General features: G+C 44.6%; 1 protein-coding gene across 2 annotated transcripts; it reads left to right on the plus strand.

The window, feature by feature from the left end:
• Nucleotides 1-3,154: 3,154 nt before the first annotated feature.
• Nucleotides 3,155-18,635, plus strand: STMN4 (stathmin 4). 2 transcript variants are annotated; one of them, XM_060250468.1, is made up of 6 exons: nt 3,155-3,276; nt 11,244-11,338; nt 12,398-12,493; nt 14,313-14,521; nt 17,411-17,602; nt 17,903-18,635. In XM_060250468.1, exons 1-6 carry the CDS (start codon nt 3,188-3,190, stop codon nt 17,960-17,962), a joined length of 741 nt encoding a protein of 246 aa, XP_060106451.1. In that variant the 5' UTR covers nt 3,155-3,187; the 3' UTR covers nt 17,963-18,635. The 2 variants fall into 2 exon arrangements, with proteins under 2 accessions (XP_060106451.1, XP_060106458.1); XM_060250475.1 differs by having other exon boundaries at nt 14,316-14,521.
• Nucleotides 18,636-19,919: the final 1,284 nt, after the last annotated feature.

The raw sequence follows: 19,919 nt of genomic DNA on the forward strand, positions 1-19,919 counted from the left end.
GCCCCCACCTGGGGATTGGCAACTCTACCCTCACCATATCCCAGCTGAAACTCCCCTCGTTTCCCCACCTGTGGCTGAAGGCTGCATCCCAGTGGCTCATCAGGCAGTGGGCTGCTAGAGGGCCAGTAGTACAGTACCTATCAAGCAGTGGAGCAGCAGGCTTTTCCTTGAAGGTGCCACATGTGTTTCCACTTTCTCTCAGAGCCACTGATTCTTACTGACTTTAGAGTCAGGAAACCTGGGAAGTTGCTCAGATCTCTAACAGCATGTCAGTACTAATTTTAGAAAGTTATGTATAAGGAAATGTTTGAAATGTGATTAGTTTCTTTACAGTTTTGGACATTTTGGAGCCAAGTTGCTGGAAATTCTAACATGTTCTGAAATGTGACAGAGACAAGCAGGACTTCTCTTGTGGTGGTGCTCTTTGATACTGAATATTGGCACCCTGAGCCAGTTTGGTGTAGTGGATAAGAGCGGTGGACTCTAATCTGGGGTAACTGGGTTTGATTCCCCACTCCTTCACATGCACCTGCTGTCCTTGGGTCAGTTACAGTTCTTTCAGAGCTCTCTCATCCCCACTACCTCACAGGGTGTCTGTTGTGGGAAGAGGAAGGGAAAGGAGATTGTAAGCCACTCTGAGACTCCGAGTAAAGGGCAGGGTATAAATCCTATTTCCTCCTCTTCCTCCTTCTATCAATATTATATATGAGTACTGACATTCTTTTTTTAATTTACAAAAAAGCACTGTAGATGAGAGTGAAAACCGTTCATTTATTGAAGTTATTTGGTGATCCTTGGGAGTTACTGGTGGGTGTCAGAAATGACTGAGTTACAAGGACTTTTTCCAGGTCATGGCAAATGTCATCCTTTATAGGTGACAGGAAGGGTCCCACCAATGTTGAGCCTGCAGGCACTGTTGGAATTTTGAGGAAAGAATATTGGGTGCCACCACAATAAGGCTGCTTTGAAGGCTGGGTGCTTCCTGGGGCCTTCTGAAACACTTCTGCACCAAAGCCAGGATCAACTTTTTGCTTTGGGAGAAGAGGTGCATTTTGGTTTCTGTTTCCAGTGGTTTGTTGTTGGTGTGGCCTCAGAAAGAGGTTTGTGAAGCCCAAAGATATAAGAAAGGGTATTTCTATGGCCAAGCCAAGGGGCCACAGCACTGACATACCTGCCCAGTTTGAGGTCAGCATTTTGCTAGTAGGGAGTGACCCAAAACGTTCTGTTCCTTTCCACTCCACTCAAGATCCAAGCAGGCACTGGGAAATACATTGGTGGGCATAATGGCATCTGTGGATGCCATGCTCGAGAATTCTCCTTTACTGGTTAGAAATTTGTCATCTACCAAAGTTATGCAGCCTCGATATTCACCAGTAAATGCTACCCAAAAAAAGCTTACTAAAACATGGCAGTGTTTTGGGGCATTTCCAGCTGGCTTCCAAAAATATCCTACTGGTAAGCATAAACACAAAACATTTGTTTAATAGTAATAATAGCATTTTATGTAATGTGTTCCAAGCATGAAACATACTTCATATATTCTCTCAATAAATCTTACAGAAACTGTGTGAGATAGGCAGCTGCCAGTGATTATAATATTATAATATTATAGACTTGGGGAGCCAACACAACAAGGATAATTTATTGGTTTGGCCAGTTTTTTTGATCTTGAAGTGTGATTCTTTAGTTGGGTGTGAGAGGTTCTGGGTTCACTTCCAGGGCAAGACTACACCTGAAGAAAAGAGGGCCAACACCAGGTGTGGCCAAACTTGCATAATGGAAGAGCCACACAGAATAAACATCAGATGTTTAAGAGCCACAAGTCATAACCATCAGATGTTTCAGAGCTGCAAGGAAGAAAAAAAGGAAAGCAAATAGATAGGAGGAGGGAAGGAGAAGTGGAAAAAGACCAATTTTAAATGTATTCTCCAAGCCACCACAGCTGACTTGCTTGGAGAAATAATTTAAAGAGAGAAATACTTTCTCCAAGCCGGTAGGGGCTTCGAGAGCCACACATATGCGTGAAAGAGCCACATGTGGCTCCCAAGCCTCAGTTTGGCCATCCCTGGCCAACACCTTAGTGGGGGAGAAGCTGTGGTACAGTGATAAACCACCTGCTTGGCAGGCAGATAAATGGATCTGTTTAGGGGAGGGTGTGTGGCTCAGTGGTATAGGATCTGCAGGGCAAGCATGAGGTCCCAAGTTCAGTGCTGGCATCTCCAGCCAAACAAGGATCAGATGGTAGGTGATAAGCAAGACCCAGAAAGAGCCACTGCCAGTCTGAGTGCTGACCCTGATAGACCTGTGGTTTGACTCAGTATAAGGCAGCTTCATGTATGCTCATAGCAAGAAGAAGGAGAACTGCATATTTATACCCCGCCCTTCTCTCTGAATCAGAGACTCAGAGCGGCTTACAATCTCCTATATCTTCTCCCCCCACAACAGACACCCTGTGAGGTGGGTGGGGCTGAGAGGGCTCTCACAGCAGCTGCCCTTTCAAGGACAACCTCTGTGATAGCTATGGCTAACCCAAGGCCATTCCAGCAGGTGCAAGTGGAGGAGTGGGGAATCAAACCTGGTTCTCCCAGATAAGAGTCCATGCACTTAACCACTACACCAAACTGGCTCTCCCAGAGTACACCAAACTGGCTCTCCCACAGTAGGCAAGCCTATTCTGCCTGAAACCCTCAGGAGCTTCCAGCTTGATTCTGACTACTGAAACACAGCAAAGAAATCTGAATTTTAAATTCTGACACATTTTGTCAAAAAAAAGAGAGAGAGAGAGAATATTCTTCCTGTGCAGATAAAGATGTACAAAGCATTGTTTCCTGCCCAATAACATAATTCCTTCATCCCCTTGGCTGGACAACAATTGCTAATTAACTGTGCGTGGAATAGGTTTTATTTGTCCTGGCTAGACCTCTGTCTCGATTGCCTCTGGACTGGAGCATCCCTCCCCATCCTCTGATGCCAGGATTCTTGCTGTGTTCCCTTCCGCATCTGAAGACTCATCCTTGAAAATAGCATCTTTTGTGTGACATCATCCCCAGCCCACCAGGCTAGCCAAAGAGTTACTCAGGCAATTCCTTCTTCCCGAGAAGATGCTGCCCAATCAGCAGGCTTTTTGAGCACAGCCAATCCGCTGGCTCAGAAATGATGTCATGGTGAGAGCTTGGCAGCCTGGCTGATGCTAAGTGCATCTTTTAGCATCTTTCCCTGGAAGGAGGTGAGTGAGAGGCTGGGAGCGGCTGGACCACAAACTGGGCTTACAAGGGGGTAAGTAGCAACAGCCACAAGGTGAGGTGGTACCCCATAAGCAGCTGGGGCTGGGAAGGACCAGAGAAGTAGAGGAAACTTGCAAGAAGGAAATCACCCTGCTCTTTTTGCCTATTATAGAAGTTGCCTCCTCCAGAAGCAGAGCAAATGTTAGACCCTCAAAAGCGTGGGGGTGAGGGGGGGGCAGGGGGGCAGGCATGCAGGCGGGTGTGCATTGGAGAAACTAAGCTAAGCAGGGGCACACCCCTGGAATAACTGATGTTTCCTAGTTTTGAGGGCCAGCGTGCAGTTTTCTCCACCTTTTTGTATGACCACATATCATTTTCTCAAGATATTGTCATAAAGTTATTTCTACTTCCTTCATTATTCTCTGTCTCTTCTGCCATCATTCTCACTTTTTCATCAAAGATTATTCATCCATCTATCAACTGAAGTCTGAATTGCAGTTTACTGTCTCATTCACTTGCTTGCTTGTTCTCACCATGTGCAGATGATGAATTGGGTGCCTGTTCCTCATGGATTCTTTTCTTTCTTTCACAAAGTCCTTTATCCAAAGCCCCCTTTTCTTTTCCTCTCACCATTTGGTTATTGGGCTGGGGGTATGATTGTATTTCTTAATTTTATGCACAACAAAATCTTTGAGGAATTATAATCACAATGAATTATGTGCTAATATTTGTATAATAACTCATACTATATTGTTCCAAAGGATTGTTTGTTTCTTCCAATGCAATAAAAAATTAATTCATGGGGCTAGTTGTGTGTGTGTGGGGAAAATGCTTGTTGGGCTTCATTATGGAAAGCAATATAGGTTGAAGAAGCCAATGCAATTCTAAAGTGTCAAAGTCCTATACATTTTCACTGGCTATAGGCACTTTTGGGGGGCAGGGGGAGACATGTCTAGCTTGAACTAACAGTTCAAGCTGTGACATTCTGCAAGCCTACAATGAACTCACCACTGAAACAGACACAACTCATGGGGCTAGGTGTGTGTGTGTGGGAAATGCTTATTATCATTATGAAAAGCAATATAGGTTGAAGAAGCCCATGCAATTCTAAAGTGTTAAAATCCTTTGTATTTTCATTAGATGTAGGCACTTTTTTCGGGGGTGGGGAGGCATGCTAGTTCATGCTGTGGCATTCTACAAGCCTGCAATGAACTCACCACTGATACAGACACAATAACCAGGAAGGGATCTGAGTCTATGGCATCTGCAGCAAGTGCAGGACAGGCACAGACAATGCTAAATGTGCCCAGAATTCATCTTTGTGAAAATCTCAGTTCTCGCTTTTTGCTTTCTCCCTTTATAGCCCTTATGACCCTAGAGAGGATTAGTTTAATGGGTGGGTAAACTCAGAAGCCAGAAGGGGTGTGGCTTCCATGCCCTGCAGAAGTCCTTAACCCTCCCTAGGATTAGTTTAGCCAGGTGGGGGGGAAACCTTTATTCCAAAATGGGTGGGGAGATGTGCAAATTTGGGCCGTTAGCTTTATTTGCATACTTAGTTCTTTTGGTGCAGAATCTGGATTGCCTTAGTACAGAAGTTTATTGGGGAGCGGCAGGTGTTTTATTTTTAGCGTGTGACAGTGTGGGTATGAAATCAGCCCTGCTAAGGAGCTCCTTCTAATGAGAAGGTGCCAAAACCAGCAGTCCAATTAGTAGAACTCTCTCCCCTTTCTTGCTCCCCTAACAGAAAGTACTCCCTTTGCCCTCCGAAACAGAAAGTGTTTCCTTTGGTTCCCAGCGTTAACAAGCACACCCTGGGTTGGTTCGCTTCATAGACAGGCTTCTCTCTGTTCCTGTCATGTTCCTCTCTACTGATGAAAATCTGTTCAGCTTCAGATTTCATGTGTGTGGCCCTATTAACAGAAAGCTACTTCTATATAGGGAAGCAGTGGCAAAAAGTGTATATGATTTTCACCAACAGTTCATTGAGCTCAAAATTGAGCGTGGTTCACTTCCGGTGCAAGTTGGGGAGGGTGGGGGGATCCAGATTTAAATACCATTGTTTAGCCATGGCATATGTAACTGAATAATTATCTATCGGTCTGTTACATTTTTACCTTTCCCTTCCTCCCATGAGCTCAGGGTGGCCTATTCTCCCCTCTTCATTTTATACACATAACAGCCCTGCAAGGTAGCCTGAAAGAAAGTGATGAGGGTGAGTCCAACACTCTAAGCACTCCGTGGACCTGGCCCAGCACTCTAACAAAGTACACGTGACTGTCTCTGAGAACATCTTTTCTTAAATTGTAGAGCAGCAATAGAATTGCAAGCATGGAAAACAGCAATAGGATTGCAAGGATTGCAAGCTCCAATATGTATGTGTAGTGACTGCCCATGTGTGTATTCCACTGAGGGTATTTATTTATATATGTCTTCAATGGGGATCCAAAGCAACATTCTGCCCTCATCCATTTTATCCCTACAACAACAACCCTGTGAAGTGGATTAGTCTGAGTGTGTGTGTGACTGGCCCAAGGTCACCCAGCAAGCTTCCATGGCAGAATGGGGATTTGAACCTGGGTCTCGCAGATCCCAATGTGACACTCTAATCACTATACCACACTAGGGCTGCCAAGGGGTCGAGAAAAAATGTCCCAGGACAAGTGTGATGTAGTGGTTAAAGTATTGTGCTAGACTCTGGGAAACTCCAGTTCGAATCCCTACTCTGCCATGGAAGCTTGCTGGCTGACCTGGGGCCAGTCACATCCTCTCAGCCTAACCTACCTCACAGGGTTGTTGTGAAGATAAAAAATGGAGGAGGGGAGAATGATGTAAGCTGCTGTATGGAAATGGGCAGTTGAAGCTTTTTCATGGCTTGGAGGTACTCTATGCAAAAAAGAAAAGGCTGATGCTACCTTGGGGTGTATCAACAGAGGCATATCCAAGTCACAAGATGTCCTAGTCGCACTGTATACTGCATTGGTCAGGTCACACCTGGAATATTGTGTGCAGTTCTGGAGGCCTCACTTCAAGAAGGATGTGACCAGAATGGAGGGTGTGCAGAGGAGAGCGATGGGGATGATCAGGGGCCTGGAGTCCAAGTCCTAGTAGGAAAGGCTGAGGGGAATGTTCAGCTTGGAGAAGAGGAGGTTGAGGAGGACATGATTGCTCCCTATAAGTATTCAAAGGGCTGTCACTTAGAGGAGGGCAAGGAGCTGTTCCTGTTGGCAGTGGAGGAGAGGACTCACAATGATGGGTTTAAATTAAGGGTGGGAAGGTACTGGCTGGATATTAGGAAAAATCTTTTTATAGTTAAGAGTTGTTCAATAGCTACCATGAGAGGTGGTGAGCTTTCCCTCACTGGCAGTCTTCAAACAGTGGCTGGACAAACACATGTCAGGGATGCTCTAGGCTGATCCTGCATTGAGCAGGGGGTTGGACTAGATGGCCTGTATGGCCCCTTCTGGCTCTGGAATTTCTATGATTCTATGAACTCCTGGTGGAAGAACAGTCTTTCTTGTCTCATTGAATCATTTATTTTGTTGTTTTCACCTGAGATGTCCAAAGAAAGGCAGCTGAGAGAAGGCCCAGAAAGAACCCCTCCCTTTTGAGCCAGTAACCTCAAGCATTGAGCAAAAGCTCCCATGTCTTACCAAGGGTGTGGGGGTGGTAATGAGACAGACTGTACCAAACTGGGCCAAATGTACTTGGAGAAGAGGGATGATATGGGACACCATGGCTAACATAGGCACTTAATGGGGTGGGTGGGTCTTTCTTCAAACCTGTCAGTGGAGGTGATGTTTTAAACGGGAAGGATGATCTTTGCCTCTCCCTTGACCGCCATCTAAGGGTGAAAAAGTGGCTGCAGTCACCCCTCCCATCACCTTTGTGCCACATGTGGGAAGAAAAGATTGGGAGGGGGGATAGTTATCCCTGGAGAAGAAATCACAAGGCAGAGCACAATGACGAGGTACGGTTTTGTACCTGCTTGTTTGATTACTGCATGCTGTTGTATGTTTTGCTTTTAAATTGCTGATGCTGCTTTCAGCAATTAGTTTCAGGAAAGCAGCATGCAAATAAGGTATATGAATAAATACATCCATATGCATGCAAACCTCCACCAATGCTCACCGGAGCTTTCCCTTCATAGGTGTCTGCAATGCAAGGTCTTCCATCATCCTATCCCTCCCTCCCTCCCTCCTTTTTTGCCTGTTTTCAGCTCGAATGAGCTCATCCTATATTATACAGAACTGTGGGTTCCTCCTCCCTCCCTGTGATTAAACACTGGAACATCCCTGGTGAAACCACCAAGCCACAAAGCAGCATTCAAAGCAGTGTTCTCTCCCCCCCCCCCTCTTCTGCACTGGCTTGCTCCCCTTTCATTCACTGCTCGCATTACTCTTTATGAAGAGTGGGTGGAGGGGAGCGTTTTGGAGAAGCCATCTGCAGAGATGGCTCAGCAGATGAGTGGGGAGGCAACAGATCCCCTATCCAACATGGGGCTTAGCTTTTGAGCCTATGAAATCCTAACAAAAGAAAGAGGGATGAGCCATCACCACTGAGTAACCATAAATAGCAACCCCCTCCTCCCCTGGCATGTCTAGAACCACAAGGAAAGATGCCACGGTAGCTTTAAGTTTAGACGTTCAACATAAGGGCGAGAGGAGGAAAGACTCCAGCGAATCAGGGTGAGTAGGAAGGCTTGCATAGAGATGGAGTCGAAGGAGTGAAGGAAGCTTCTTTGTAACTCATAGAGTGAAGTGTGACAGCAAAAAGATCTCCAAGCGTGCACTGTTTATCACCATTCCTGAGAAAACCAGCTTTCAATTTTTCAATGCCGAGGCACAATGCAGGAATATATGAAATAAAAATAACGGTGCTTTTGAGCGCATGCAGAATATTTCCCACATTTCCCATGTAATACATCCTACATTCATCCACTGCTGAAAGTGGGCAGGGAATTCTAAGCATCTGTGCAACCACAAGCAACCGGCACACGTGCCTGGGATGTGAGGGCATGGGCAAGCAACCCAATCCCCCCCCCTTCCTCTTGCCCACTGATTCTCCTCCCTGAAAATGCCCCCCAGCCCTGTATCCCCACATTGTGCTAAGAACACTCTTTAAACTGGGGCACTTTGCTAATGCAGTTAAGAAAGAAAAGCACCTTAAAATCAAAATCTGGTGTTGCACATTTCCCGTCTGCTTTGTAGCTGTGGCCAATGCAAAACCTGACCTAGACATGTAAAAATGGATTAGCAAAATTTATCTCCGCCCCCATTTCCTATCCACCAGGAAGTTTCTGTGCAGCTGCAGCTTGCTAGGGCTTATGTAACCAGGGAGTGGGATGATCCTGGAAGTTTGACAGCAGCAGTGTCAGAGGGGGAGACAATGAATGCATGAACAGCACAATTGTCTCCAGAGCTTGTTGTCAGAGCACCTGCTGCAATATATGGATTTGAGCCAGCCAGGATGTAGGTTTGGAGGTCAGGCTCCACTCATTCACATGCCTGGTCCTTTCTTTGGGCCCCATGGGGAGGGTTTCATAGCAGCCGTCTAACCCAACCCTTTCTTTTGAGAGGGAGGCCGGCCGTAGCTCAGTGGCAGAGCATCAGCCTTGTATACAGAAGGTCCCAGGTTCAATCTCTAGCATCATCACCATTCAGAGACTGGGTTCTTAACCCTGGGGCAGTTAGTTCTTAAGGGGGAGGGGCTTGCACACAAAAAGGTCCCAGGTTCATGCATGCAAAAAGGTTCCTGATGTAGCCATCAAAGCCTGAGTTCTTAACCTGGGACAATTTATTCTTAAGGGAAGGGACTATGGCTCCATGGTAGAGCACTAATCTTGTGTGCAGAAGGTCCCAGGTTCAATTTCCAGCATCTATATTTATTGAAAATAATGTATCCCCCCCCCCCCCGCCCTTTATCCAGCAGGATTTAAAGCAGCTAAAGCGGCAGCTGAAAGGACCAGGCAGTAGGTGATGTAAAAGATCTCTGCCTGAGACCTTGGGGAGCTGCTGCCCACAGAGCAGACAATACCAGTCTTGAAAGATTAATGGTCTGTCACAGTATGTAGCAGCTTCCAGTGTACATGTGTCTTGCTCAAATGCTGTCTACCAAATTTTAGTGTATGGAGGGAGAACATGGTATTCGTGAACAGAATGAGGGGTTTGGAGATATATATATATTAAAGGAATGTTCGCTTCTTCTAACTAAGGATATGTCCGGCAATTATTTGTTGCTTTATAACATTATTTCATTTCTCCCTAGTAAATCTATGAATATGAATGCAATATGATTGATAAATGTAATGTAAATGTAATGTAAAATTTTATTTATATCCCGCCCTCCCCCGCCGAAGCAGGCTCAGGGCGGCTAACAACACTTCAAGTAAACACTTCAAGTAAATGCTAGACAGAAGGTAGATAGATGATAAATACACGAGACTTCCAGGTTCAGAGGCTGTGCTGGAAGATACATGGTGGGGACAGGTGTTGCCCTTGTGTTCTGCTTCTTAGTTTCATAGAGCTATCTTGGTATCCACCTTTTGAAAAGGATGTCTGAAGCAGATTCTTTGGTCTGCTCCAGTAGGATTTATGCTTTTCTCCTGCACGCTTTGCACAGAGTTGGGCTGTTCTGTACAATGGAGGAAGTGGACAGCTCTGGCTCTGTTGACCATTTTGCTTTATCTTGATAATCTCTGCTGTTTCCCTCACACACTTTTTGGTCCCATTGTTTTGGGTTGTTTTACAGACCTACGCCCCCAAATGCCCCCTGATTTCTTAGAAGTCAGTGAATCACTTCTCTGTTTAACTGAGCAGTTGCATCCCATTGTGTATGGGGCTGAATAGTTTCCATTCTTTAGGCTTTGTTTTTTCTCCCTTACTGAGAGCCCCCCCCCCTTTTTTTGTTAAAATTGGTGACATTAGAGACGGTGCCAGTCAGGTCCATGCGCTGCTTCTGACTGACCAATGCGCACAGACCACCACAGTTGGAGTGCCATTCACAACTCTTCAAAGCTTTGATTGTGGCTGAATAGAGCAAAGATACCTGACTTTGCTACAGGTGCTCATATCCATATTTTTAGATAGCTAAAATGGTACCAGATTCCCTGGAACCAGCTTCAGAGTACATGAACAAATGATGAACAGTGCCTCAGAGCATGCAGCAAGAATATGATGTGCCCCATTCCTTATTCAAACCTAACAAGGTACCTCTGGTACCTTATATTAAGCCAGCTGGGTAGGTTGCCAGGTCCAATTCAAGAAATATCTGGGGACTTGGGGGTGTGTGGAGCCAGGAGGCATTGCGGTGGATCCTGGAGCAAGGTTGTGACCAGCACAACTGTACTCCAAAGGGAATTATGGTCATCACATTTAAAGGAACTGCACACCTTTTAAAAGCCTTCCCTCCACTGGAAATAATGAAGGATAGGGGCACCTTCTTTTAGGGGCTCATAGAATTGGACCCCCTGGTCCACTTCTTTTTAAACTTGGAGGCTGTTTTGAGGAGAGACACAGGATTCTATGCTGAAAATTGGGTGCCTCTATCTCAAAAAACAGCCCCCCTTCCAAGCCCCAGGTACCTGTGGATCAATTTTCCATTACATCCTATGGGGATCGGTCTCCATAGGGAATAATGGAGTGCCCAGCTGACATTTCCCTCCCCCTCCCAGCTTTCTGATGGCTCTGAACAGGGGAGAGGGCCTTCAAACTGAGGGATCCCGTTTCCCCACCTGGGGTGTTCCGCTTGTCACATTGTGAGGGGGGAGTAGGATATAAATACTGTAAATGGTTAAATAAATCAGGAAAAAATGGATTGAACCAGAATGTGGTGTGTTAACTACAAGCTTGCCATTAATTGCTGTATTTAGAAGACCAAATCATTCTCCTCTGTAGAATATGTACCACTGCATTGTTGTTACTGCAGCTTGTTTATCCCCCCCCCCCTTTCCCCTGAACAATCCAAGTACAAATCCTGACCTAGTTAAACATGCCTTTTCCATTTTTGTTTGTTTGTTTCTAGAATTTTCAAGGAGGACCTTATCTGCTGGACACGATCCTCACCCACCTACCCATTCTGCAGGAGGCCTAGAACATTACACATCATGACACTAGCTGGTATGGAAACAGGATCACATTCCTAACTAGATAAACAAAGGGACACATAACACCCAAACCCTGCTAACTGCTACAGCCAGAAATTGGTGCATAACTCATGTGTAAACCTGATCCCAAAACTGGGAATTCATGTCAGTGGCTTTTGCTCCATTGTGCAGACATGGGCTAAACTGGTAGTCAAGTGGAGAGAACAGTTTTCCATGTTTGGTCTTTATTTCTGCAGGAAAATGGGAATTGTTCTGGGGAAAGATGGGCTGCAGTTTCCTCTTTCTTTCTCCTGGGGGTCCCAGTATTGTGATCTGGATATGGAAACCGGGACCTGTTTAGACAGGAGAATATATCCAAATCTCTTCATTATTCTGCTCCCACAAACAAGAAGATATTCTGCTCCCACATACATCATTTGGTGTAATTTGACCAAATAATTCAATTTACAGAAGTAAGGTCAAATTCAGGGCTTCTTACACCTTGAAGGACACATTAAGCAACTGTTGCAAGATAAAGAAGGGAGCAAGCAAAACAGGGTTGCCAGTTCCAGTTTCAGGTTCAATACCTAGAGATTTGAGGGACTAAATCTGGAGAGGGTGGGTTTTGGGGAAAGGAGAGAACTCACTGGGATATAGTGCCATAGAGCCCACCCTCCAAAGAAGTCATTCTCTCCAAGAGAATTGATCTCTGTTGTCTGGGGATTGGTTGTAATTCTGATATACAGACCCCACCTGGAGGCTGGCAACCCTAACAAAGGAAGTACTATCATTTCCCAAGAAAGGAAGCACTTATTCCTTTGGTTGCTAAGTAACCACTGAGTGCTTCCTTTTCTCTACGTACAGTAGGGCCCATAATCTCCTGATTCACCCAAGAAATGGCAAATGGGAAACACAAAGAAAATACCCTGTAGAAGTACAGATCCTTTGGGAGTTTGTGCCTTAGTCTGGGAGCATAAGCTCTTTGGTAGTATTTAGTTAGGGTTCAAAGATGTGGGTTGCTGGCAGGGAGGACTGGGAGCCTTTTTTAATTGATGGGAGTTACAACTGTCCTTCGCGGTGTGTCTTTTTACAGCATACAAAGAAAAAATGAAGGAGCTCCCCCTGGTGTCTCTCTTCTGTTCGTGCTTCCTCTCTGACCACTTAAACAAACCATCTTACAAATATGAAGGTAGGTAGACAAACATATGAGGTGGTGAGTGACTTGGGGGTGCTGCTGATCAAGTATAATTTGCTCATCCTCTTTTCTCTGTGGGTATTTTCACAAATGATTGGCTGATTTCCATCATGCCTGTTCACAAGTTGCTTCATTCTGTTCCAGGATCCATGCACACACACACAAACCTTGCAAATTATGAGCCTTAGAGCTGGTTTGCTCAGCAGAAGGAATAAATCCCACACAAGGCTTGTTGTTTTAGGGGCAAAAATTGGATGTCCTTTAATGTTAATCAAGGATAGGTATTCTAGCTATCTGTTTAAGGTAGGATGGAGAGAGATGCTGAGAGAACATTTTACCCTCATGGAGGTTAGACAAAGAAGCATGAAAAGAAGGAGATAGCTTGGAGGAAGTCCTTGGCAAAAGCATTTTGGGTAGAGAGACAACAGCAGAACAGAAAAGAGGAAGGACACAGAGGAAATCAACCTGTCCACCTTACTGTCTTCCTGGAGTACTGGAATTAATACTCTATTAATTAATTAATAGGGAGGGACCGTGGCTCAGTGGTAGAGCATCTGCTTGGGAAGCAGAAGGTCCCAGGTTCAATCCCTGGCATCTCCAAAAAAGGGTCCAGGCAAATAGGTGTGAAAGACCTCAGCTTGAGACCCTGGAGAGCCGCTGCCAGTCTGAGAAGACAATACTGACTTTGATGGACCAAAGGTCTGATTCAGTATAAGGCAGCTTCATATGTTCATATGTTCATAATACTCAGTACAAAGAGGCTTTGTATAGCCCTTCACTTCCAACACAGATAACATGGGAGCTGCCTATTGTCATCAAAGCTGGTGCCAATCTGTGGTCAAGACACCATCCCGAAATGACTATCAACCTTGCCTTCAATGGATTTCAGAATGAGGTCTAAATCATTCATTAGCTTTAACTGAGGCGCACACACACCCCTGTAGTGAGTTGGTTCTAACAGCCACTGCAGATAACTTGCTGACTTACTCTCTTCTCTCTCTTTTCTCCCATGGTTCTGTCAAAAAGAAAGCCACCACCACCTCAACACCCTCCTAACAGTGTCTCCTCTTGGTTAAGCTCATAGAAGAAGAGGAAAGCTTTCTTGCCTTGCCTGTTTTTTCTTGTATGTGGGAGAAGGGAAGAGCAGGCTCTTGAAAAACAATGAATAATGTAACAAACACATCAGGTGAAGCCATAAAATGTAGTAGCAGATTTGAGAATAAGCAGTTTAAACCCAGATAATCAAAGCTGCTAGTTTGATCATTGCCAGTTACCTAGGCTAATCAATCATTGCCAGAGATCAAGGCCAATAAAAATGTTTTCTTTGGATATCTGAAATGTAACAGAAAAAGTGTCAAGAAAGTAGATTAAAGGATATTCCACATTCAAGGTGCCACTATAGAGAAGGCACTGTCCCTTTTGGCAACCCACATTGCCTCACTAAGAGGGGCTGTATGCAACCAAGGCTGCTTTTGCACATATTGGGTTATGCACTTTCAATGTACTTTGGTGGCCATTTGTAAGTGGATTTTCCTGTTGCCAACAATTGCTACAGTGCACTGAAAATGCATTATCCAATGTGTGTGAAAGCAAGCCAAGCCTTTGAGGAAGATCCTAACATTCTGGCTGGTTTGTATGGGGTGAGATGGTTTACAAGGTGCCCAGTTTTATTACAGTACCAAATGTCTGGAGGATGTTCAGCACTGAATCTGGTCCCTCTCTGAATTACTTCTGTACCAACTGAGAGGGTCCGCCCATCACTACTTAGCTGCTTTCTAGCATAGCTACATCTGAGCATCTCCTTTCCTTCCAGTAGACACTGTAGATCTCACCTGGTGCGTCATTTCTGACATGGAGGTCATTGAACTCAACAAGCGTACCTCGGGCCAGTCCTTTGAAGTCATCCTCAAGCCACCATCCTTTGATGGAATCCCTGAATTCAATGCCTCCCTACCCCGACGACGTGACCCTTCACTGGAGGAGATCCAGAAGAAGCTGGAGGCTGCTGAGGAGCGGCGTAAGGTGAGAACCAGATGAACAAATAGCAAGGGGAGGATATTTCAGGGTAATGGTTTGGTCATGCAAGCGGATAGGAAGGGAATCTGCCCCATTATATTTAGTGTATTTTTCCTACCCTTCCCCCAACAGAGTCAGGGCAAGGCACATTATTCTCTCCTGCTGCATTTTAGTTTTACAAGAGTCTGTGAAGTAGCCTTAGGCTGTGAGACAGTGGCTGACTCAAAGTCACCCAGAAATCTTCATGCAAAAGTGGAGATCTAAACCCAGATCTTCCTGGTCTTACTCCAGCAAACTCCAGCAAACACTATCATCTCTGTTGCAACCTTAATGTATTAGGAAAAGGATGGATGAGATGCATCTTTGCGATGGCTCCAATGCTAGACCTGTTTTATCTTTCCAGAGTTTATGTTTGTGTGAGCCATGTTAATGCGCAAAGCATCAGGTCAAACGGTATCATCATGGTAATGGCTACAATTTCTTGCAATCTGAAATGTACATTCAGCAATTTTGTTCCAGACCATGCACTGCAGGGCAGTATTCTCAGAGTATGATTACATTGGCCGAAGCATAGCATAGTGTACTGTAATATCTGAACTGTGAATTTGTGAAGCGTGCAAATAGGCATTTTAATGTTTGTTTTAGTTCTCAGATCATGCATAGTGTCAGCTAACTTTGGAGGTGGAGAGTCTTTCTCAGATACTGTTCTGGTATAAATTCTCAAATTGTAAATGTGTTGAGACCAGTGGAAGACAGCACATCATAGTTATGCACATAGTTAAATGATCGTGCATCCTGCAGAAATTTTGCATAGACCACTAAAACATAGAATGTTATAGGGTGATGCAGGTTCTTAAGTGTGTGTTGCATCATTCTTGGGTGTGTTTTGCCACCCACATAGTTCACAAAACATCACATCAAGATGGCTAAAGTTTGTTATGGTGCAGGAGGGGGGGATGGACGGGAAACAAAAGGATTGCCAACAGCCAGCAGGAAAAAAAATTATGTTATAACATTTAAAATTGTTAAAAAAGGAGGCTTGTCAGTCATTCCAATGTCTTTGTTCTGACTGGCCAAAACATGGAAGGAGGGAGCAGCCTAACTTCTGATAGAACAATTGTGTGAGATAGTTCCTGAGCATCTTCCCCTTGTGCCTTCACAAGAAAAAGGACAAGAACTTTATTTTAAATAAGAAATGGTTCCTGAAAATTCAATGGAGAGGCCTGGAGTATCTCTGAAAACTTGTGTCCCCTGCAGGCCACCTCCCCCCCCCCCCCCCCCGGGTGTTGCTAACAACCTGGAGAAAAAATGTTCTGCCCCTTTAATAGAAGATTAATAGGATGTTATTTATCTCTCCTTCACAAAAAGCTTCAGCTGCTCATTTCCACACATTAAGGCTCTGTTAAAGGGGCAGGACTTTTTATTTTCCTCTTGGTTGCTGGCAGCCCTGCCCCCAACTCTTCTACTTCTGTGGCTCTTAGGACTGGTACATTGACAATAGCATCCACTTAACAAAACCAGGCAGGATGCTTTTTGTTAAAGGATCCTGTTCCTGTGTTGCAGATTGATTACATAACAACATCCTTTGGGGGGGGGGGGCGGAAGGGGGTTGGTTAGAAAAAAAATTACGGCAGTCCAAATGCAATACTGCTTGAAAAGCATTTCCAAGGGAAACGAGGCACCAAGTGCTGAACTAGGGAAATTCCCATAACAAGCCAGTTTGTGTGGTTTGCCAGCATGTGAATTATTGATCAGCCATTAGGTGGAATTTCTTGTTCTTTGCTGTCCCTACCTGACCTTGGTGGGCATGAATGGATCTTACCTACCACAATTGCAGGATGTGAAAGATGAATGAATTCCTGTCTTCAACTCAGTTTTCCTTCATCCAGAGTAACCTGACCCACTGTTAACCCTCTACTGCACAGAAGGTTATAGTTTTCACCTAAAATCAGATTTTGAAATACTCTGTCAGCACCGTGGATTAAAAATTCACATTAATCCCACTTGCAGTGTCTAAAATTGAACATGGGTGTTAGGGTTACCAGTTCTGGATTGGGAGATTCCTGGAGATTTGTGGGTAAAACTTGGGAATGGAGTTCAGCAGGGTATATTGCCATAGAAGCCACACTCCAAAGTAGCCATTTTCTCCAGGAAAACTGATCTCTGTCATATGGAGATCAATTCTGATTCCAGGCTTTAGCAACCCTAATTTTAAAGTACTTTACTGTCCCATGGGATTCCTCCTCCATTTCACTTAAACAACATGATCACTATTTATAAATGATACTATTAAAGGTTACTACAATGCTGCTAGTTAGTGCAGAAGAGAACAAGGTACTGGCCATCACATAAAAAGCCCTTCGTGGCCTTGAAACCTCATATCTGCAGGACTAGCTATCCTTCTGTGCTTCACCACCACAACTACACTCATTTGGGCAAAGACTTCTGAAGGTGCCACCCTGCAAATGGGCAAGCTCAACAGCTGCCTGTACATGTGTCTTCTCTGTAGTGGGCCCCCGCCTTGTGAAATGGCATGCCTTAGGAGGTCAGGAATTCTTCCACATTTCTCCCATGTGGCTATTTTGGCACTCTAAAAGGTACCCAAGGGGAACAAGAGCACCTCATCCTGCCGCACCGTGACATGGCATTTTAAAATCACCCATTTTAGGCTTGAAAATGGTGGTGGCATCGCTGTGGTGGACACAAGGACACCTTCATGTCTAGTTTGATTCTTAGATGGGAGGTAGAGACTGAGACAAATTATATGCTGGGCATGAATTCATTGGACTGGATGGGTTTTTTAAGTTGAACAGACAGAAGAGGCTGACCTCTACATAGTTTCGTACATTGCTAGTAACTAATAATTTCCCCCCTCATGTTGTTTGGTGGGTTTAGTACCAGGAAGCAGAGCTCCTAAAACACCTGGCGGGAAAGCGGGAGCATGAACGGGAAGTCATCCAGAAAGCAATTGAAGAGAACAACAATTTCATCAAGATGGCCAAGGAAAGGCTGATCCAGAAAATGGAGTCCAACAAGGAGAACCGAGAGGCCCATTTAGCTGCTATGTTGGAACGCCTGCAGGAGAAGGTAAGTTGCCTGCTGTAATTAAGAGGTGTGTGGGGGGGGCAAGCTGTTTGTTTTGAACTATTACGGGGAGAATATTTTGGAACATCACTGCGGGTGGAAGCCAAAAGGGATCCCTTTTCAGTGATAGTGTTTTCATCTGAATATGTAACAGCCTCTTAAAGCTCAACCAAGACCAGTAGTCAGCCCTGTGGGATCGTGACTGAGAGCCATGACAGTTAAAACAGGATTGATGGAACTGGTTTAAATTGGCAGTGAGGACATGCCCTTAAGGATACCTCCCTTTTCTATCTCCCTCCACAGGACAAACATGCTGAAGAGGTTCGGAAGAACAAGGAACTAAAAGAAGAGGCCTCAAGGTAAAGAGGCCCCTGGGAACACAGACAGTTTGGACTGACAGCTCCAAGGAAGGATGGCGGCAGGTGGCGGTCATGGCGGCTACCTCAGCACAAAATGTTGATTGACGAGTTGAGATTGTCCTCTGCTTTCGTTTTTTTGTGAATGTAAAGAAACTGATTGGTGAAACCATCTTGTGTGTATCAGGGAGGGAGGGGGACATAAGGGGAAGCGAAAGCTGGAAGAAACGTGAGCATTTGGGGAGGGATAATGGGTGGGAGTGGATGACTAGACACGCCTAAAATGGTGGCAAATTTTAACCCAAGTTTTGTCATTTCCCCCCACACTGGTCATGTCTGATAAGGAACCCAAATTCACTTAGAGGTGGTGGGAACGTGTCGAAGCAGGGGTGGGAGTGGACAGGTATGTAAATTAAATTTGGTGACGAGCCAGGAGCAAAAGGTGGAAGGAAAGTCACCTCTGGGGGTGAGTGTTGTCTTGTGTGTTGTTGCCATTAACGTCAGTCACCAGTTTGAAGAAAATGTCCTCATTTATGTGTCTCCTTCGTAATTGTTCCTCTCATCTCTAACTCCCAGGTACTGTCAGCCTGGTGTTGCTTAACCTGAGGTGGTTGGTTGTGGTGGCTTTTGAACCCAGAGATCCTTTGTTTCAAATATAATAATAAATAGCTTTTGCCAGAGATTCAGTATTGTCAGATACAAACCAAATCCTGCCCTCCTACTCTTGAGATCAAAACCAGTATGGTGAACTCCCTAAATACTGTAGATATAGAACAATCTTGTTAAGTTATAGTCCAATCCAAAAACCCTTGATATTACGTACAATTTAATGCAAAATTCCTTGTGGCAATAAACAGAGCTGGTACAGATGGGTTACCACCCCAAAGAGGCCATGTCACCTTGTGATAAAATAAATACAAAAATGAATTCTAAGCATGGAAAGAATTCAGAACTCTGACTTCAGATTAGAAAGTCAGTGCTAAAGGATTTGGGTGGCAGTTTTCCTAAGCAGACCCACAGAATCCCAGTCTTTGCAAAAATTCAGGTTGATGTTCTTTCTCCTGTTAAGAATTCTCCTTTTCACAACATTCCCATCTATGATTGAAAGCTTTTAGATGAAGCAGGGGAAAAGCCCTATATGTAAAATAGTAGATTTGGCAAGATAAAATTTAATTTATTTACTTAAACATTTGTCACGCCAAACTAAGTGTTGCATGTGAGCCTATGTTTTTAACTGTGAGTTTGCTGACTACTCTTCCCACATGGCCACTAATGCTGACAGGTTGGCCATGGCCTTGCAGGTCTTGGCCTTGGCAGTCCATGCAACTGACAGGAACAATTATGGGCCACTGGAGTTAGGGTTTCATGGCAACATCTACATATATGGCAAGCCAGCCACATTTCTGGCTGTGCATGATGGAAAACGTGTGCTTGCTACTATTTTTAACACAGAAACTTTATTTCAATGTTAAAATCCCAGCATGTAAAGAGGCCTACAGCTTGGATTGATTAAATGACAGGATGCCAAGTGACATTGCAAGAAAAAAAATAATCACAAATAAAGATCAGCAAGGCAAAGAGGAAGGGGTGTGGGGGCTGTCTGGCGAGCCTTCCTAAAGCAAGTGACTAGAAAACACAGTTTCAGGCGAGTATCTGTGTTGGTCTGAAGCAGTAGAGCAAAATTTGAGTCCAGTGGTACCATTTAAGACCAGCAAAGTTTTATTCAAAGTATAAGGTTTTTTGTACACGCACACATCTTCAGACAATGAAATGAAAATTACCAGTCCATACATATAGGTAGAGGGAGAGCAGTTGGCATTCAGCATAATGATGATGTTTAACAGATCCAAGGGCCAAACAGGAATAAAAAGTTTCGTTTATATGGTCACCATTTGCTTGGGTTCAATTCTGGGGGGGACATAGTGAAGGAAATAAATACGTCAAAATCAGAGATTGATGGACAG

Source organism: Heteronotia binoei, chromosome 1 (assembly GCF_032191835.1).
Source record: "Heteronotia binoei isolate CCM8104 ecotype False Entrance Well chromosome 1, APGP_CSIRO_Hbin_v1, whole genome shotgun sequence".
NCBI classification, from domain to species: domain Eukaryota; kingdom Metazoa; phylum Chordata; class Lepidosauria; order Squamata; family Gekkonidae; genus Heteronotia; species Heteronotia binoei.